Source organism: Schistocerca nitens, chromosome 1, assembly GCF_023898315.1.
Source record: "Schistocerca nitens isolate TAMUIC-IGC-003100 chromosome 1, iqSchNite1.1, whole genome shotgun sequence".
Classification (NCBI taxonomy): Eukaryota; Metazoa; Arthropoda; class Insecta; order Orthoptera; family Acrididae; genus Schistocerca; species Schistocerca nitens.
In genome coordinates this window covers 525,189,875-525,212,194 of record NC_064614.1, presented here as the reverse complement: position 1 = coordinate 525,212,194, position 22,320 = coordinate 525,189,875, and the positions used below count along the sequence as shown (strand labels likewise).

Here is a 22,320-nt window from a genome sequence, read left to right as displayed (position 1 = left end):
AATTGAAAGCAAAAGTTCTTTAGTTTTTCTCATCTAAATTCACGCATGATAGAAGTTGTTTCTGGTAAAGGATAATATATCCTGCCGACTACGGCATATGATTGCTTAATGTTCTTAACGCTATAGATTTTACACACATTTACTCAAACAGAATTTAGTTTATGAACGCAGTTTTAACTTCTGGTTTTCTTTTTTGAGATAAAAATCGAAGTTTACTATCACACGTCAACAGTCAGAAATACCTTCCATTCGCAAGGAGGTAATAATTCTTGTGAGAGCCTGGTTTCATAATTTGTATGGAGAATCCGTGCGCTCCACCCTCCGAAAGGTAACTGGTGTGTGTTACAGAAACTTACCTTCTTAACGAGAAGGTCCCCCTTGATTTCGACTGTAGTTTTTGGCTTTACAAGACTGGAGTATGGCAGCTGTATGTTTCAAACTATTAAACAATTTTTGTTGTGAATTTACATGAGCTTTCTTAATGTCTTTTTCTCCTGTCCAGAAGCAAAAAAAAAGGGGGGGGGGAAAGGATCACACAAATGTTGTTTAGCCACTTTCTTCACTACGTAGATGTGAGCACCCAGTATTTTTTATTCTGTAGTCCACCTCCTCTTCTCAAGAGCTGTTTAAAAATGTAACACAGGGCACCATTCACGTAAACATTAAGTTGTTAGGAACGCAATTTGAAACTGACTTTGACTTTTCTGTACCAGGACGCAGGCACGTTCCTGGGTTAATGTAACTAGTCCACTTGCTGGAGTTAACAGTAAACAAATAGAAACAACGAAAATTGACACCGTAATATTTTTTCCTGGTGTAATGCTATTTGGGGTGGTCAAGACAAAAGGGACATTTCGTTTATTCCTTTTTTAATGAACGTTGTACATCTCTTCTTTGTTACCCAAAAGCTCGAATAGTTTAAGAGTCTCACTTCAAGGCTGTCATCCGTAGACCCCGTTGTTCATGTGCATGGGAAAGCAAGGAACTGAACGACAATAGCTCCATGGTGAAATCCTACCGATTTTTTGGTAATTAATTCCGAGAGACGTTGTAAATTCTAATAAATCTTCATGGTAAGTGTGGCAAAGACGATATCATTAATTCGAGCCTGCAATGGTGATAAGTTCCCCACTCTCAAATAACAGAGGTGGGATACCTTTCAGTTGCCTCTCACCAACGACTTGACGTGCCTCCACTGGAAAGCTCGGGACGGTTGAGATATGGAGACCTTGCCAGCCACGTTACAAGATCACCCTTGCCAAACCATCGCGTAGAGAAGGTGTTGGTGTTATTCGGACGATGCACTCCAATACTGAAGTGAGCAGGCGTCCCGTCACGTTACGCCTTCGTCCTCTCGCGGACAACGAGAGCACCGTTTCCAACAACGCAAGCAGTATACCCCGAAGAAACGCCAGTCCTTTCAAGTCGCGTACCAGAAGATTATGTACTATGAGGTCCTCCTGCACAACGACGGCCGAAACGTTGATTGGGAGTTGCACTTAATGACAACCCATCAAAATGATATATGGCTCTTCATCGGTTACTGATTATCACACAAGGAGTGAAGGAAGACTCATTTATTGAAAGGAAACACACTGGAGCACAACAATAGCACTTTTCTGGATGAAAGACTGACAAAACTCAACTCTAGACAATAAATCGTTTCTGATGACTAGGGTGTATTTTCTGGCCTCTTAATGCACGCGGAGCTCTACCCTTCGTAACGTGTACGAGACGAGCAAAGTGACGGATGCCCGTTGTTCGTGATTCTTCTACACGCTTTAAAATTATCTCTCCAAATTCTCGTCTAGGACTGTTAACGATCTAGCAAAAATGGTTCAAATGGCTCTGAGCACTATGGGACTCAACTGCCGAGGTCATTAGTCCCCTAGAACTTAGAACTAGTTAAACATAACTAACCTAAGGACATCACAAACATCCATGCCCGAGGCAGGATTCGAACCTGCGACCGTAGCGGTCTTGCGGTTCCAGACTGCAGCGCCTTTAACCGCACGGCCACTTCGGCCGACAACGATCTAGCACCTTCTAGGCTTCATGCACTTATTTTATTTGGGATGATAACAGAATATGGTTACAATCACAGTCTGATTTGGCAGCACATTGGCCATCTCCATATTTTCTGCGGCATTTGGCGAACGAAGCGTTCACAATATGCGTTGACACATCCGGCTTTGTTTGCTCCTTCTCGCGCTGTGTCAAATGACTTCAGATTTGGACGTGTGTGCATCCTTTCGGAGTCTGATGATCAACGTCTTGCTGACCCGCAGAAGTCTAGCATTTCGTTTGACGAATCATATCGTTGATCTATCTTTTCTTGTTATGTCAATCGGAGGTATTTGTGTTTGGCGTGAAAGATACGGCAGTTTCTTATTTGTTCTTCCACCTTGTTCTCTGCGGGGTTACAGACGGACCATTCTCGAATTCATATTATTGTTTATGTTATCCATTATCATCTCATAATATTTGACATACTGTGCCTCTTTGATTCTTTGAGTCGATTATCCCCAACCCCACTTATTTTCTTCCATTTTCAGTATAATTAAGTCAAGTTTATATATCTAGCATTCATAATCAGGACTTCCTTATCAATTCTACGTCTACGACTACGTGATTACTCCGCTATTCATAATAAAGTGCCTGGCAGAGGGTTCAATGAACCAACTTCAATCTGTCTCTCTACCGTTCCGCTCTCTAACGGTGCGCGGGAGAAATGAGCACTTAAATTTTTCTGTCATCCGTCAGTCCCACCTGATGCAGATCCCACACCGCACAGCAATACTCCAGAATAGGGCGGACAAGCGTGGTGTAAGCAGTCTCTTTAGTAGACCTGTTGCACCTTCTAAGTGTTCTGCCAATGAATCGCAGTCTTTGGTTGGCAATGCCCACAACATTATCTATGTGATCGTTCCAATTTAGGGTATTTGTAATTGTAATCCCTAAGTATTCAGTTGAATTTACAGCCTTCAGTTTTGTGTGACTTACCGCGTAATCGAAATTTAGCGGATTTCTTTTAGTACTCATGTGAATAACATCATATTTTTCTTTATTCAGGGTCAATTGACACTTTTCCCACCATACACATATCTTATCTAAACCATTTTGCAATTCGATCTGGTCATCTGATGACTTTACAAGACGGTAAATGACAGCATCATCTGCAAACAATCAAGACGGCTACTCAGATTGTCTCCTATGTCCTTGGGGAACGCTGGATATTACTTCTGTTTTGCTCGATGACTTTTTACTTTCGATGACGAACTGTGACCTTTCTAACAGGAAATCAAGAATCAAGTCACACAACTGAGGCGATGATCCACAGGCACGCTGTTTGGTTAGAAGACGCTTGTGAGAAACGGTGTCGAAAGCCTTCTGGAAATCTAAACATATGGAATCAGTTTGATATCCCCTGACGATAGCACTCATTACTTCATGAGTATAAAGACCTAGATGTGTTTCTCAAGAACGATATTTTCTCAATCCGTGCTATGTGTCAATAAATCGTTTCTTTCGAGATACTTCATAATGTTCGAAAACAGTATATGTTCCAAAACCCTATTGCAAATCGACGTTATGGATATGGGCCTGTAATTCAACGGATTACTCTTACTTCCCTTTTTGGGCTTGGTGTGACTTGAGCAATTTTCCAGTCTTTAGGTGCGTACCTTTCAGTGCTTCATAAGCAACCCTCTCGAGAAAAATAATGAAAAGTGTTAGGTCCTCGTTAGAAACTGGACGTCTGAGATTGTCTTCAAAGTTCTCTGTTCCTCCGTGTGCATGGTATGACTCCTAATCTCGTTGGCAATGACATTGGAGGCGGTAATGGAATGCCGAATGCGGTACTCCTCGGTTCTTGAGGAGAACTTTGTCAGGTAAGATTTATCATCGTGTTGCGATGTATGCAGGCAATGTAGTGCTTTTCCATATTGGTCTTTACAAGTGCTTGACAGTGACAATTTGTCGAAATTAGCTGATCGCACGATTAAATAAAAGTCACGGTACAGCCTTCTACGGACCATGTTTACGTATATTAAACATCTGGAGGTTGTGGATCCCTACAGATACAAAATTTTATCACCATGTTTGTTACAGAGAAATTCTTTCAATGTTTAACATTAATAAATGGAATGCTAGTGCGTGTAAATGACTGCAAAGAAGTATGGATACAAATAGCAGTTCAGATTCTCGTAATCGTATTAGCACTGACGTTGAAAGATGTTATATTACTTCTTAGATTCTTGCGCAAAACTACGAGTATGTTAACTGTCTTTTCTCGTCGTGTTTCTTGTAAATAAACCCTTTCAATGTTTAACATTAACAAACGGACTCGACTAATCTGTAAATGAGTATCAAGAAACTTTCACGTGAAACATTTCTTTTTATCTTTCTACCAATGGAACTGAGATGTTTATTTACGCCGATAAGTGTCCAAACTGCTATAATTCACTTCCAGTTTCAAGGACGTGAGCTGATTTCACTATCAATGAAAAGGTTATCATGAGAGCGAATCAGCTTCTTGTGTCACTTAAATAGAAAAAAGTGAACTAATTAGTTTTAATAGTAGTGTTAAACATATCCACAGACTAATATTAAGTAATTATTTTGCGAAGTGTTTTAGTTTCCACGAACCATAAGGATAAATCTAAGAACACCTAAGCTTTTATGTTAAGAAAAATAAGCCAAATTTTTGAATGTTGCATTACTGGAGCAAGACCTCAGATATATTTATAGTTATGGAATTATGGTTCTGCCTTGTGCGAACAAATATTATTCTTGTTTAAAACCCAAACATGTTTCGGTTAAGTTTCACCATCGTCGGTGTGCTCGTTTATTTTCTGTCTGTTAACGTGTAAAGAAATTTTGCATCATAATATATGCAATTTTTGAATAATTTTATTTACATTTATAAAATTATTAACAGGAAAGTAATACTTCAGTATCATATGTTGATGTTTAAGTGGCTATCTGGCACTTGCAGTAAAGTCGATATTTTGTTTCAGATTGTTATATGCAATTAACGAGTATTTTTCTGTTATGTTACGTGTAGTTAGCAAAATATCGGGCCTAAAATGAAACTATCGTTTTTTCTGCTTTGCTAATGTTATATAATATAACGCTGTCAATACTGATCTCTTGTTTTGTTCTGATAAAATAATAGCTTTCGAAAAATGATGTGGATATACTTTGGTTACGTATGCGCTCATAAAATGATGAATGGGAGAGAGAGAGAGAGAGAGAGAGAGAGAGCGAGCGACGAGGGGGGGGGGGGTTGTGTGTGTAAACTGAATGTACTTATTTCCTGATAATCCGGCTTTTTTGCGCCTCTACGGGGTGTGTGAAGTGTGTGTTCTAAAGTGCACTGTCACTATCATTCAGTTGTTATGCCATCTTGTTTTATGTGTTACGGGCGGTTCGCTCGTGCGCAGCTCTGTTTGGACGGCGATTCTCTTTTTCCACTTACCTGACGCGAGCGCGCACTCAGTGGAACTACGAACACTCGAGCCGGCCGCTGTGAGCCAGCGGTTCTATGCACTTCAGTCCGGAACCGCGGTGCTGCAACGGTCGCAGTGCTGCCTCGGGCATGGAAGTGTGTGATGTCCTTAGGTTCAAGGGGACTGATGACCTCAGATGTTAAGTCCCACAGTGTTTAGAGCCATTTGAACCATTTGAACGAACACTCGGCGCCATTCTGCGCAGCTCTGCGCCACCGTTTGTGCTCAGTGTGACGCTGCACGGCTCGGCGTGACCGGCGTGGACGCGGCTTCATGTGCCTTGATCTTCCGATAGTTCCTTTGGAGCTGAGAACCATGTTCCGTTGCACAATGCAGTGTATTCGTTCATTATTTCTTTCCCTTCTTTTATGGCCATTTGTGTATGGAATTTGTTTCTGTTACAAATTTCTTTGGATAGCTGTGTTTATGTCTTTAGTCTGTGGTTAGTGTCCATAATGTACTTTGCAAACGTCGAATGACTGCTGTACACTTAAGTACCCTTCTGTGTTCAGTTTATCTAAAGCTAAAATTTCTACCTGTCAGCCCGATATAAACTAAGCTACTGTCTTGACATGTGAGTTGGTTGAACTAAGTTTTACTTGTATATAATTATTTTTTCTGCGGCTATTTTCAATCCTTTCGGAAATAAAACAAAAATTTTTTGGTTCAAGATAGAACCGTATTTCGTCAATAATATATTAGGAATCAAAAACGAACAAATTGTGATGTTCAAACAAAAGATGAATAATAATAATCTTCTTTTTTTTTTTTTTGTATTTTTAAACCCAATCAAGTAGCGTTTGGCAATGCAGTATACGGTTTCGACTAGGCAGTGGTTATCTTCAGACTAAAGCCACAATTTGCAAGTAGTTTCCGTCGCCTTGTCATCAATACGTATATAGATATGTATTGTTGTTATAGGTAACGTACAGCAGCGTAGTCAATGACACGGAAACTGCTTACTTCCTTTGTCTTTAATCTGAAGATTACCATTGGTTCAAATGGCTCTGGGCACTATGGGACTTAACATCTATGGTCATAAGTCCCCTAGAACTTAGAACTACTTAAACCTAACTAACCTAAAGACATAACACACATTCATGCCCGAGGCAGGATTCGAACCTGCGACCGTAGCAGTAAGATTACCATTGGCCGGTCGAAACCGGTTATTGAATTGTAAAAATCTTTGACTTACACGCCAAGGCAATATATCCTTTTTTTTTCTTTTTTCAACCATCAGTCTTCTGACTGGTTTGATGCGGCCCACTATGAATTCCTCTCATGTTCATAATGGTTCAAATGGCTCTAAGCACTAAGGGACTAAACAACTGAGGTTCCCTAGACTTAGAACTACTTAAACCTAACTACCCTAAGGACATCACACACATCCATGCCCGAGGCAGGATTCGAACCTGCGACCGTTCAGACTAAAGCTCCTAGAACCGCTCGGCCACAGCGTCCGGCTGCTCTCCTGTGCCAACCTCTTCATCTCAGAGTAGCGCTTGCAACCTACGTCCTCAATTAGTTGCTGAATTTGTTCCAATTTTTGTCTTCTTCTACAGTTTTTGTCCTCTACAGCTCCATGATGTCTTAAAGGATGTCCTATCATCATGTCCCTTCGCCATGTTTTCCACATATTCATTTCCTCTCAGATTCTGCGCAAAACCTCCTCATTCGTTATTAGTCCACCTAATTTTCAACGTTCGTGTGTAGCTCCGCATCTCAAATGTCTCGATTCTCTTGTGTTCCGGTTTTCCGACAATCCGTGTTTCACTACCATACAATGACGTGCTACAGACGTATATATCAGAAATTTCTTCTTCAAATTTTGGCCTACGTTTGATACTACTAGACTTCTGCCAGTGTTAGTCTGCTTCTGATGTCCTCCTTGCTCCACCCGTCAATGTTTGTTTTGCTGTCTGGGTAGTAGAATTCCTTAACTTCATCTATTTCGTGGCCATCAGTATTGATATACGAGCTGATATCGATAAATGGAAGCGCACATCAAAAATACAGGTACATTATGTGATCAGAAGTATCCGGACACCTGGCTGAAAATGACATATAAGTTCGTGACTTCCTCCATCGGTAATGCTGGTATTCAGTGTGGTGTTGGCCCACCCTTAGCCTTGATGATAGCTTCCACTCTCGCAGGCATATGGTTCAATCAGGTGCTGGAAGGTTTCTTGGGGAATGGCAGCCCATCCTTCACGGAGTGCTGCACTGAGGAGAGGTATCGATGTCGGTCGGTGAGGTCTCGCTCGAAGTCGGCGTTCATCGCAAAGGTATCTGTAGGATTCAGGTCAGGACTCTGTGCAGGCCAGTCCATTACAGGGATGTTATTGCCGTGTAGCCGCTCCGTCACAGGCCGTGCATTATGAACAGGTGCTCGATCGTGTTGAAAGATGCAATCACCATCCCCGAATTGCTCTTCAACAGTGGGAAGCAAGAAGGTACTTAAAACATCAGGGCAGGCCTGTGCTGTGACAGCGCCACGCAAAACAACAAGCGGTAGAAGCCCCCCTCCATGAAAAACACAATCACACCATAACACCACCGCCTCCGAAGTTTACTGTTGGCACTACACACCCTGGCAGATGGCGTTCACCAGGCATTCGCCATTCCCACATCCTGCCATCGGATCGTCACATTGTCTACCCTGATTCGTCACTCCACTGTTCAATAGTGTAATATTTCGCACCTTACACCAAGCGAGGCATCATTTGCCATTTACCGGCGTGATGTGTGACTTATGAGCAGCCTCTCGGCCATAAAGTCCAATTTTTCTCACCTCCCGCCTGTCTTAGTACTTGCAGTGAATACTGATGCAGTTTGGAATTCCTGTGTGATGGTCTGGATAGATTTCTGCTTATTACACATTATGGGCCTCTTCAACTGTCGGTAGCCTCTGTCAATCAACAGACGAGGTCGGCCTGTTCGCTTTTTTGTTGTACGTGTTGCTTCACGTTTCCACTCCACTATCACATAGGAAACAGTGGACCTAGGGATGTTTAGGAGTGTGGAAATCTGGCGTACAGACGTATGACTCAAGTAACACCCAATCACTTGACTCAGTTCGAAGTCCGTAAGTTCCGTAGAGCGCCGCATTCTGCTCTTTCACGATGTTTAATGACTACTGAGGTCGCTGACACGGAGTACCTGGGCCGCGCGGAATTATCCGAGCGGTCTAAGGCGCTGCAGTCATGGACTGTGCGACTGATCCCGGCGGAGGTTCGAGTCCTCCCTCGGGCACGGATGTGTGTGTTTGTCCTTAGGATAATTTAGGTTAAGTAGTGTGTAAGCATAGGGACTGATGACCTTAGCAGTTAAGTCACAAAAGATTTCACACTCATTCGAAGATTCGAGTACCTGGCAGTAGGTGGCAGCACAATGCACCTAATACGAAAAATGTATGTTTTTGGGGGTGTACAATTACAACGTAGCATCTCCATAGCACTAGGATTCCAAATAAGGATTTCCCAACTTACAGCTCTTGTTACGTAACGCTATTTTAAGCCAATAGATTTTAGAATTTGTTGCTATCAACGCTAACATCTAATACAGACCTTGTTGTTGTTTATGTTGCAGGAAGAATGTGAAGTGCGAGATTCGAGGCGAGGCGGACGGCAAGGAGCCCAAGGACCTGACGGCGAGCACCAGAGCCATGTTCCCCAGCTCGCAGATCAAGATGAGGTGAGCCGGTGGGCGCTCCCGCTCTCTCTCTCTCTCACACACACACTCACTCTCAGCATACGGCACAACTGCACTGGCAGGACAAAGGCGGTGCGGCATTCAGTGAACTGCCGCAGAGGACCTTTGCCACATCCAGCAGCCTGCCTGTATTGAATCAACCGAATGCCTGCCCAGTGTGGTTGCGGTTCAGTGACGCGACGCTTCTGAGATCTAACGGGAACGTTAAAGGGGTGCAGGCGATCGGATAGGCTTACTTACATGTTTAGAATTAGTTCCTTGAATGAAAAGTACCACGTCGGGCAACAAGTCTGCTCTAGTGAACTCGATCAGCAGCCAGGTATTCAGCTTCCTCCCAGTTTATGTCCAAGCACTGAAGCTCCCTTTGCAAAAATTCGTTCCCAGCTGTTACGAGGTCTTCCTCTACTTCCGTAACTATCGGTTTGCTTACACAACAGTTCTGGTTTGGGGATTCTACTACCTTTCATGAGTAGAACAGACCCGCAAGCTTCACTCTTATTTCAGCAACGATTTTGCACAGGTTGCCCAGACCACTTCTTCTCAGCACTTCATCATTTCAAACGATAACTGATCAAGATTCGCCTCAAGCTTGTGCGCTAATTTCGCTGACGTTTTACAGGTCTCACATACATATGTGGTCATCATCAGGATGATAGAGGGGCAGAGCTGAAAATTGGGGACATACTTCTAGAGTTAAATTGCAATATGGATCGCACTTCATGGAAGATAGCAGAATACTTCCCAGTTCTGCTGCTGTTATCTACATCTAAGTCCCCACTAACACATTTGAGGCTGCCGAGGTATGGAAGTCGGTCAGCATGTTTTAATACATTGGAGTAAATACATTTCCACTTTTTATGTACACTACTGACCATTAAAATTGCTACACCACGAAGATGACGTGCTACAGACGCGAAATTTAACCAACAGGAAGAAGATGCTGTGATATACAAATGATTAGTTTTTCAGAGCATTCACACAACGTTGGCGCCGGTGGCGACACCTACAACGTGCTGACATGAGGAAAGTTTCTGACCGATTTCTCATACACAAACAGCAGTTACCGGCGTTGCCTGATGAAACGTTGTTGTGATGCCTCGTGTAAGGGGGAGAAATGTGTACCATCACGTTTCCGACTTTCATAAAGGTCGGATTGTAGCCTATCGCGATTGCGGTTTATCGTATCGTGACATTGCTGCTCGCGTTGGTCGAGATCCAGTGGCTGTTAGCAGAATAAGGAATCGGTGGGTTTAGGAGGGTAATATGGAACGCCGTGCTGGATCCCAACGGCCTCGTATCACTAGCAGTCGAGATGACAGGCATTTTATCCGCATGCCTGTAACGGATCGTGCAACCACGTCTCGATCCCTGAGTCAACAGATGGGGATGTTTGAAAGACAACAACCATCTCCACGAACAGTTCGACGATGTTTGCAGCGGCATGGACTATCAGCTGTGACCATGGCTGCGGTTACCCTTGACACTGCATCACAAACAGGAGTGCCTGCGATGGTGTACTCAATGACGAACCTGGGCGCACGAATGCCAAAACGTCATTTTTTCGCATGAACCCAGGTTCTGTTTACAGCATCATGATGGTCGCATCCGTGTTTGGTGGCACCGTAGTGAACGCACATTGGAAGCGTGTATTCGTCATCGCCATACTGGCGTATCGGCCGGCGTGATGGTATGGGGTGTCATTGGTTACACGTCTCGGTCACCTCTTGTTCGCATTGACGGTACTTTGAACAGTGGACTTTACATTTCAGATGTGTTACGATCCGTGGCTCTACCCCTCATTCGATCCCTGCGAAACTCTACATTTCAGCAGGATAATGCACGACCGCATGTTGCAGGTCCTGTACGGGCCTTTCTGGATACAGAAAATCTTCGACTGTTGCCCTGGCCAGCACATTCTCCAGATCTCTCACCAATTGAAAACGTCTGGTCAATGGTCGCCAAGCTGGTTTGTGCTGAATCCGCTGAGCACTTCCTGTGCAGGTGGGTAATCAGCTGGTGGTTCTTCTATTATCCTTTACGGGATTTCAGTCATGCGAGTTGACACTCACTTCCAAAAAGGGGATGCCCATCGTCAATTGTTTGTCTGAGTCTCTTTGAATTCATGTGATATTCTCCAAGAGTTGAGATTCGCAAATCCGGCAGTTATATATAGTTTTGGTAGGCAAGTAGGTTTCACCACACAACTCGGTTACGCCACACATGGTGCCATGGGGGAAGTCTCCCACTGGACAGTATGAGAATCTCTGACTGCTGGTTCATATCGATTCTCGGGCTGGATGGAGTGCCGGAATCGCTTTCAGATACTAAAGCAGTGACAATCAGTTGAGATAACTGATGGACTTAACAGTATAAACTTCAGATCGCCACTTCCTGAGAGATTAAACTCTGTGTCAGTCCGGGACCTGAACCTGGGTCTTTGCTTCTCATAGATAATGCTATTACTAGTAAGGAAAACCTTCGGGATCCAGTCTCGGTCCGACACTCGCTTTTTGTGTCCAAAATTTTCATATCTGCATACATTCCTTACCCCCCCCCCCCCCTGCGGGTCCGGGGTAAGAATAGGCCCGAGGTATTCCTGCCTGTCGTAAGAGGCGACTAAAAGGAGTTTCAACCGTTTCGGCCTTCCATGTGATGGTCCCCCTTGGGGTTTGACCTCCATTTTTCAAAATTCTACAGAAGTACGAGCCTTTTGGGGAAGGACACCTTACGTGGTGTCTCACTGGTCCTCAGTGCACTAAGACCTTGGCACTCAGCATTATAACGGCGTTGTAACCACACCCACTATTCCACAAATTGGGCCTAAACGCCTGATGGGTTGCACAAGTTACTCCCATAGTGCGTCCCCATCTGCACCTACGATCATGATGGACTTTCCATGGCACCCGAAATCCAGCACGGTAGCCAGCCCATTGTGGTGGGATCGTCATGTACCCTCTAGGTTGTAGCCCCCTGACAACACAGGGATCGTACTGCCGATACCTGAGCTGCACCCTCCCCACGTCGGCCAAGGAGTAGATGCCCGTCTCCTTGGGGCATCGGGACTCCCGGCAACAGTCATCCTGCGAGGTGGCCCTTGCTGAGGCTGGGTGACGCCCGTGGGGAGAGCCCCTGGTCGGATTGGGTGGTATCGGGGCGGACGTTTCGCAGATGAAACGTCAACATATATCAGGTCGCTCTGCGGCCGAGTCTTTTAAAAAGAAAGGTACTGTCTCTGGTTCTGGTTCTCCTGCCCTTTCCCCCTTGGCCACTCCCTGGGAGGAAGGACAGGGCGAAGGCTTGGGGCGAAGTACTCCCCCCGCTATTTAGTCTGTTCTCGGACTGATGGGGGGACGTTCGCCACCTCCGAGCCCATGTTCTTTGTCCAGCACATCGAGGACATCTTCGGGGAAATCGAGGCTCTCAGTAAAATGCGTTCGGGGTCCGTTCTTATAAAGACCGCCTCCGCCACACAGTCGGCGGCGCTCCAGGCGTGCGACCGACTACGGGACATCCCAGTGTCTGTTGTCCCGCATCTGGCACTGAATAGGACGCAGGGGGTTATTTTTCATCGGGACCTCCTGCTGCAATCTGATGAGGAGCTCAGGGCCAACCTGGAGCGCCGATGCGTGCATTTCGTCCGGCGAGTTCAGCGCGGCCCCAAAGACCGTCGCGTCGACACCGGAGCCTTTATCCTCGCCTTCGAGGGGGACGTTCTCCCGGAGAAGGTGAAGATGATGTGCTACTGGTGCGACGTGCGACCTTACGTCCCGCCTCCTATGCGCTGCTTTCGGTGTTTGCGCTTTGAGCACATGTCGTCACGGTGTGAGGCTGAGCCCCTTTGTGGCGATTGTGGACGTCCTCTTCGTGAGGAACATACATGCACCCCACCACCTCGGTGCGTCAATTGTCCTGGCATCCACTCGCCTAGATCTTTAGACTGCCCCACGTATCAGAAGGAGAAGATTCAAGAATTAAAAACTTTGGATCGTCTCTCTTATTCTGAGGCCAGGAAGAAGTATGACCGCCTCCATCCCGTGACGTTGACAACTTCGTTTGCCTCAGTCGTGTCCGCTCCTTCCACAGTATCCTCACCCCTCTCCTGTCCCCCCTCCACCTCCTCACCCCATCCGGGGTCTATGCCTCCGCCTCCCAAATCCCTCCCTTCCAAATCCTCCTCCCTCGCGGCCCCTGCCCCCTCTGCCCCGGGGGCCACCCTTCCTCCTCCTACCCCTCCGCCGCCTGAGAAGCGATCCTCTTCTCAGGCGTCCATCGGGGAAACGTTCCGGACCCCGGCTTCCGAGGTCCGGCGTTCCAACACGGACCCCGCGCGTGAGGACCTTCTTCGGGTCCAGCCCACCATCCCCGTGCCTCATCGGACTTCCAAGAAGGCCTCCAAGAAGAAATCTTTATCTCCCTCTCCACCCCGGCGTGTTTCGTCTGACGCTCCATCCGTGAGTCGCTGCTCCCGGCCGTCCTCAGTTTCGCCGGGACGCTCTGCTGCCAGGCGCTCAGCTGGCCTCTCGTCAGCGAATGATGCTGCCCCTCCTACGCAACCCGGGAAAGCGGCCGCCGCTGGCGACGACTCGATGGAACAGGATCCGCCTCCCGCCGGTTGTAGCGTTGTTCCGTCGACACCTGGCCCTCCGCGGCCGTCGAGGTGACCAGCTCTTCACCCGTTTCGTTCCCCCTCTTTTCTGACTAGCGATGGCTTTGTTACATTGCAACAAAAGAGGTATTCGATCTAATCGGGAGGAATTACAACTGCTCCTCGGCCTGCACTGTCTGCTCGTTCTTGGTCTCCAGGAAACCAAGTTGCGCCCAACTGACCGTATTGCTTTTACCCACTATACCTCGGAGCGGTCTGACCTCCCCCCTGTGGACGGTATTCCAGCTCATGGTGGGTTCATGTTGCTCGTTCGGGACGATGTCTATTACCGTCTCCTCCCATTGACCACCCCACTCCAAGCAATAGCTGTCCGTATTACTCTTTATGCCTTTACTTTTTCTGTTTGTACCGTCTACACTCCATCGTCATCCGCAGTTCGTCGGGCTGACATGATGCACCTGATTGTTCAGCTTCCTCCACCGTTTTTATTGTTTGGCGACTTCAATGCCCATCATCCCCTTTGGAGCTCTCCTGCATCCTGTCAGAGAGGCTCCCTCTTGGCGGATGTCTTCAACCATCTCAATCTTGTCTGCCTCAATACTGGCGCCCCGACTTTCCTCTCGGATTCTACTCATACCTACTCCCACTTGGACCTCTCGATCTGTTCTACCACTCTTCCCCGTCGGTTCGAGTGGTATTTCCTTTCTGACACCTATTCGAGCGACTACTTCCCCTGTGTCGTTCGTCTCCTGCACCACACCCCATCCCCACGTCCTTCGAGCTGGAACATACCGAAAGCTGACTGGGGACTTCACTCCTCCCTGGCGACCTCTCCGGACCACGATTTTCTCAGTTGTGACAGTCAGGTCGAATACCTCACGGCTGTTATCATCAATGCTGCCGAACGTTCCATTCCTCGTACTGCCTCTTCTTCACGTCGCGTTTCCGTCCCCTGGTGGAATGAGGCTTGTCGAGACGCTATCCGTGCTCGACGACGTGCTTTACGCACCTTTCGCCGCCATCCTACGTTGGCGAATTGTATTGGATACAAACGACTCCGAGCTCAATGCCGTAGTCATCAAAGACAGCAAAAAAGCTTGTTGGGCCTCTTTCACCAGCTCCTTTAACAGTTTTACTCCCTCTTCTGTGGTCTGGGGTGGCCTGCGCCGGCTGTCGGGCATTAAGGCCCACTCCTCGGTACCTGGCCTGACTTCAGGTGATGAGGTCCTTGTTGATCCTGTGGATATCTCCAACGCCTTCGGCCGCTTTTTCGCGGAGGTTTCAAGCTCCGCCAATTACCACCCTGCCTTCCTTCCCAGGAAAGAGGCAGAAGAGGCTCGGCGACCTTCCTTCCACTCGCTGAATCTGGAAACTTATAATGCCCCCTTTACTATGCGGGAACTCGAACGTGCACTTGCACTGTCCCGGTCCTCTGCTCCGGGGCCAGATGCCATTCACGTTCAGATGCTGGCACAGCTTTCTCCGGCAGGCAAAAGCTTCCTTCTTCGTACCTACAATCGCGTCTAGACCGAAGGTCAAGTCCCCATGCGTTGGCGTGACGCCGTCGTTGTTCCTATACCCAAACCTGGGAAGGATAGACACATTCCTTCTAGTTACCGCCCCATTTCTCTTACAAGCTGTGTCTGTAAAGTGATGGAGTGCATGGTTAACGCTCGGTTAGTTTGGATTCTTGAATCTCGACGGCTACTTACCAGTGTTCAATGCGGCTTTCGTCGCCGCCGCTCCGCTGTTGACCACCTTGTGACCTTGTCGACATTCATCATGAACAACTTTTTGCGAAAGCGCCAAACGGTCGCCGTGTTCTTCGATTTGGAGAAAGCTTATGATACCTGTTGGAGAGGAGGTATCCTCCACACTATGCACGGGTGGGGTCTACGCGGTCGCCTGCCCCTTTTTATTGATTCCTTTTTAACAGATCGACAGTTTAGGGTCCGTGTGGGTTCCGTATTGTCCGACGTCTTCGTCCAGGAGAACAGAGTGCCTCAGGGCTCCGTCTTGAGCGTAGCCCTTTTTGCCATAGCGATCAATCCAATTATGGATTGCATTCCACCTAATGTCTCAGGCTCTCTTTTTCTCGATGACTTCGCGATCTACTGCAGTGCCCAGCGAACTTGCCTCCTGGAGCGCTGCCTTCAGCGTTGTCTAGACAGCCTATACTCATGGAGTGTGGCAAATGGCTTCCGGTTCTCTGAAGAGAAGACGGTTTGCATCAACTTTTGGCGATATAAATCGTTCCTTCCGCCATCCTTATCTCGGTCCCGTTGTTCTCCCATTCGTGGAAACAACTAAGTTTCTAGGGCTCATACTGGACAGGAAACTTTGATGGTCTCCGCACGTCTCTTATTTGGCTGCCCGTTGTACACGTTCCCTTAATGTCCTCAAAGTTCTTAGTGGTTCATCTTGGGGAGCGGATCGCACTGTCCTGCTTTGCTTGTATCGGTCCATAGTCCGATCAAAGCTGGATTATGGGAGCCTCGTCTGCTCGGCCATCCCTCTTACGCCGTCTCAGCGCCATCCAACATAGGGGGTTACGTCTTGCGACCGGAGCTTTCTACACTAGTCCCGTCGAGAGTCTTTATGCTTAAGCTGCCAAATTACCATTGACCTACCGGCGCGACGTACTGCTTTGTCGGTATGCCTGCCGGCTGTTGTCAATGCCCGACCACCCCTCTTATCAGTCCTTCTTCGCCGATTCTCTCGACCGTCAGTACGGGTTGTATGTGTCTGCCCTGCTGCCCCCTGGAGTCCGCTTTCGTCGCCTGCTTCGACAATTGGATTTTGCCCTCCCTACCACCTTCAGAGAGGGTGAGAGCCCGACACCACCTTGGCTCCAGGCTCCAGTTCATGTTTATCTCGACCTCAGCTCGCTCCCGAAGGAGGGTACTCCGGCTGCAGTGTATTGCTCACGGTTTGTCGAACTTCGTGCGCGACTTGCCAGTCACACCTTTATTTACACTGATGGCTCCAAAACTGACGATGGTGTCGGCTGTGCCTTTGTCGTCGGGGCCGGCACCTTTAAATACCGGCTCCTCGACCAGTGTTCCAGCTTTACGGCCGAGCTTTTTGCTCTCCATCAGGCCGTTCAGTATGCCCGCCGCCACCGCCATTCATCGTATGTACTCTGCTCTGATTCACTCAGTGCTCTTCAGAGCCTTGGAGTTCCATATCCGGTCCATCCCTTGGTGCAACGGATCCAGCAGTCCCTCCATTCTTTCGCTGAGGGTGGCTCTCCTGTCAGCTTTCTGTGGGTTCCCGGCCATGTAGGAGTGCCTGGGAATGAGGCTGCTGATGCTGCAGCCAAGGCTGCAGTCCTCCTGCCTCGGCCAGCCTCCCATTGTGTCCCGTCATCTGACGTTAGTGGTGTTGTTTGTAAGAGGCTTGTGTCCTTGTGGTGGGATATTTGGTCCTCACTTCAAGGAAACAAGCTCCGGGCAGTAAAACCATTCCCAACTGCTTGGACAACCTCCTCCCGACCATCTCGGCGAGAAGAGGTCCTTCTGACCAGGTTGCGGATTGGGCATTGCCGGTTTAGCCACCACTACCTGCTCTCCAGTGACCCAACCCCGCAGTGCCCTTGTGGTCATGCATTAATAGTGCGCCATGTTTTATTGTCGTGTCCCCGTTTTAGTCAATCTCGTGTTGTCCTGTCTCTGCCATCTACTTTACAGGGTATTTTAGCGGATGACGCTCGAGCAGCTGCTCGTGTTCTTCGTTTTATTACTTTGACTGAATTGTCCGAAGACATCTAACTCTTTCACTTATTTTATCTGCATCTTTGTAAGAACTTTCTGGTGTCCCCCCCCTCCCCTTGAGTTTTACTAGATTCTATGTGATCTAACAATTGTGACTGGGCGCTAATGACCTCAGTAGTTGAGCGCCCTTAAACATCCCCCCCCCCTCCAAAAAAAAAAAAAATTACTTACCTTCAGTAGTAAATAGAAGCAGGAGCTCTATTAGAGCACTTGCGACAAAGCAGCATTAAATAAAACTGCCCTGCTCAGTGGAACACGGATATATGGAAACATACGTTTTCATTTGAATTGCTGGTCAAGCTTTGTTATTACATACAGGTTGTTTCAAAGCCTTTACGATACATTTATAGGGATAACTGATCAAGTCAAGGGGAATATCTTTAGTTAATATCTTTGATGACGCTTCCCAGCAACACTAGGCATCCTTTAGCATTCACCGACCCTGGGACGAAGAGATATTACGGAGCCAGCAGGATTTATTAAGCAGGTTTGTAGCATACTACACAGCTCAGTAAACTGACAAGAGCGATTTTCAACCAGAAAACCATACGGATAAGTGTCTTTAAAATGAGGAAGGAACTTCAATTTTGCTCAGCCTCCAGCCTTTCACGCAGAGCAGATTCCTGGATACTAGGCAACACGCATTACATACGAACACCACGGAGTGCCTACAACCTGCCGCCTCCAAGGGGCATACTCAATCGAACGAGGCCTGCGTCGCCGGGAAACGTCAGTGGAGATTTTGTCTGCAACAAAGGTGTTCCCCCATGACGTGATCTATAACCCCCCCAAACGTTTCTCGCAAGGACTTTGAAACATATTGTATATGACATCAGACTGAGGATCCTCACTGTCAGAAGACCATATACCCTTGCATGTAATTTTTCACATACGTATAATCTTTCGCATAGTTCGGTATCTCACTGGAACTGGTCTATTTACTGAGCCGTTACCACATCCAGTTTCTTCCGTCCGTTGAGAGATAAATAATGAGATGCGATTCAGTGAAAGCTGTCTTTTCATAGACGTACAAGAGTCAAGGCTATTACCGAGAAATGATGACAGTCTAAAACCGCGCTCGATGTTTACCTTCAGAGTCTCAACGCTTTCGATTTAACCATGGAAAACTGTTCCATTATTTTATAATGGCTTTCTCTGAAGTAGCCAAATGGAATTTTAAAATGAATTTTTTGGCGCATTAACACACCTGATTCATACCTTGAACGTCCCATAGAAAAAATATTACAAGTTACGACACTCAAACAATGAGCCATGTAGCAAAACTGGTAGGCGAAAGGTCTCCATTAAAGAATATACTTGTTAAAGTTTAATTGGAAATGAATGTTTAATGATTTTCGACGGTCCTGCATCGCGTGTGTACTTACTGCAACCAAAATTCACAATAATTCATTTCTAATAATCTAATCTTAGTCTTTCCATTTATTGGTAACTCTTCATGTAATTATTTCATCATGTGTTCTTTTTAAGACCACTTCATTTAGCGATACACACATGCTTTCACAGCATCGCATTTAAGTGTCTCCATTTTTTCTTCAATTCTCCAATGACCTGCGTTTCACTGCCATAAAATGCTCTTCTTGTAACACTATTGCAAGAAAATGTAAAAAAGCAGTCGTAACAGAAAATAGACCATTTGGGAATGGAACTATGCGTCCATAATGTAGTAGTGACAACTGATTATTAGAACGTTAGTACAGGCACATCACTTCGTGCAATCGTGTATCCACCGAATAGTCAGTAATAATGTCAACAGCGATTTCGGGAGCAGGCAAGTTAATTAGAATTGCGAGTATCTGGGAGCACGCGTAAGAAAACAAATAATATTAATAACAGTCAATGATTTTCGGCTGACGATAGCAATACGATACTGACTTTAGCACAAACGCTTCAGGAGTCACGTATATTAAAACCAAAGGATAAATATATTAGTAAAGTGCTGTAAATGATAGGATTGTATAATAACGGTAATACGTGTGGAGAGCATACAGTGAAGCTATAGTACGAAGCTAGGCAGGTTGCTTAGCATGTACTGATGTTTATTACTACAAACACCGTCTTACGCCGCACTACTCATTTTTTTAGTTAGCTTATGAACAAAGTCACTCCCTATTTCAGTACACCGTTATGTAGAATATAGGTTCAAAATCTGTTAACAACGCACTCGGAGAATCACCTTTGCGCTATGTAAATGCACGTCTGTTGTTAACTTGAGGATGTGGCTTGAAGAGCATCATTTGTGGAAACGTTAAAAGTTTTATATACTATACCAACCACTATATTGCGAATGCGATCCACCGATTGTCACAAGTTACAAATACCAAATTATTGACTCAGAGCAGAGTGCATTATTTAAGATTTTATAGGGACTGACTTTCATAGTTTAGCTTTTCTTATTGGTAACGTCACGTAGCGCTCTGTATGAAAATCACTGGCTGTGCTGTGTGCAGTCTTTGGCTAGTTTGCATTGTTGTCTGCCATTGTAGCGTTGGGCAGTTGGCTGTTAACAGCACGAAGCGTTGCGCAGTTGGAGGTGAGCCGCCAGCAGTGATGGATGTGGGGAGAGAGATGGCGGATTTTTGAGAGCGGATGATCTGGACAGAGACAGTAAATTTGTAAGACTGGATATCATGAACTGATATATATATATATATATATATATATATATATATATATATATATATATATATATATATATATAATGACTTTTGAACACTATTAAGGTAAATACATTGTTTGTTATCTATCAAAATCTTTCTTTTGCTGTGTATTGATTTGATTTTGATTTTGTTTGAATTTTCTAATTTGATCATACTCTTCAGTGTCAGTGAAGGCTACAGGTCTTGTCATTCAGATCATCATCTACCTACGTAGATAAGTTAGTGAACTGATCTGAAAGTTCGGCTACTTTATCCGATAGTGAAATTATTTCCTATGTGTGTTTTTCTGAACCAAGTTTCAGAGTGTCCATTTGTGTTGAAATCGTATGTACTGTGTCCTTTAAGTTTTCCTGAGTTTTTGCAAGTTGCGTAACCGAATCGGTAGATTCAACTGAGTCAATTTTACCTTGCAAGGTCTCATGATTTTCATGAACAATAATTTGCAGTTCTTTTATGGCTGCTTCGTGATTCTCTAATGCATTTTCATGCCGCGAAAAAATAGGTTGAAAATGCTCACAAATTTGTGTTTTTACGTCATTACAGGCTTTTTGACATTTCGATTCAGTGTTATGTAACTCAGTAGTTAAATCTTCACGTGTTTGTTCAAGTGTGATGTCTAACTTTTGAAGCTTTTGCTGTGTTTGTCTCTGATTTTGTTCCATTGTGTCTAACTTTTGAAGCTTTTGCTGTGTTTGTCTCTGATTTTGTTCCATTTGTTGCATTAATTGCAATAATAATGTATTAGTGTCTGGAATGTGTTTCTCTATGCTTTTTGGCAGTGCATTTTCACTGGCAACATTCGCATTTTGAAAAGCAGAAAATGTGTATTGACTTATTTGAGAAAACGGTGAGGACGCAAAACCTGAATCTGCAGTATTTGCAAGATTGTGTCCTGTCATTTCGGATTCCTGAGGCGAGCTGTTGCCGACCGATCGATCGATAATGCTTCCCTGTTCACTATTTGTTTCACTGTCTACGCCATTGTTTGCCGCCCGCTCCATTTCCCTATGCACAATTACCAAATTACTATGTTGAACATTAGTTAATTCATTACACGGTGGCGCTAACACACTGCTTTCGTCTTCACTGTCATTTCTCAGTTTACTTTGGAGCCTAGTATTACGTTTTTCACACGCCATTATTGTCACAGTATTTCACACGACAACACAGAAAAGCACAATTCGAAGAGCAAAATAACAAAACACATTAACATAGCATTGAAAATAATATCTAGTTAATTGCAAACGCAGCTGCGAAATACTTGGTGCAAATCTACATGCATGCCACAACTGTGTACGACAATGAAAAACTACAACTACAAAGGAAATTCTCTCTATAATTACGCGCTAGCAATAAACAAAAGCTACACTAATTACACAGACTACAAGAAAAAGTCAGAAGATTCCAGTGAGGTATCCTCGGCTAAGGGTCGACATATGAAACGTCCCCCTTTGAACAATTACACAAGACTGTGCTTAAACTGGCACACAATATTTTTAGCGCAACGCAATCTGACTTTCAAAAATCCCTTCAAAAGAATGGCCCTGACTAACATTAACCTATACGTTTCACAAATCACTTACCTCACAAAAATCTTCGTTACTCGAATTACTGCAATACAGCGAACGCCACTACCGCCAACTAAATAAAAGATTCAAACTACTGAAGGCACTAACTACTGATAGGCACAGTTAGCAAAAGAAAGATTTTGATAGACTGGATATCATGATATATATATATATATATATATATATATATATATATATATATATATATATCAGTTCATGATATCCAGTCTTACAAATTTACTGTCTCTGTCCAGATCATCCGCTCTCAAAAATCCGCCATCTCTCCCCCCACATCCATCACTGCTGGCGGCTCACCTCCAACTGCGCAACGCTTCGCGCTGTTAACATCCAGCTGCCCAACGCTACAATGGCAGACAACAATGCAAACTAGCCAAAGACTGCACACAGCACAGCAAGTGATTTTCATACAGAGCGCTACGTGACGTTACCAATAAGAAAACCTAAACAGCCCAC

The 22,320-nt window shown here is 45.5% G+C and overlaps 1 protein-coding gene across 1 annotated transcript in view; it reads left to right on the top strand.

Moving 5' to 3' along the window:
* Positions 1 to 9,102: 9,102 nt before the first annotated feature.
* Positions 9,103 to 22,320, top strand: part of LOC126253398 (BTB/POZ domain-containing protein Tiwaz) — a 195,314-nt gene continuing 182,096 nt past the window's right edge. Inside the window, exon 1 of the mRNA XM_049954701.1 lies at positions 9,103 to 9,203. Coding sequence (XP_049810658.1) covers positions 9,175 to 9,203 — 29 coding nt within the window. The 5' untranslated portion in view covers positions 9,103 to 9,174. The remainder of the gene's footprint in view (positions 9,204 to 22,320) is intronic.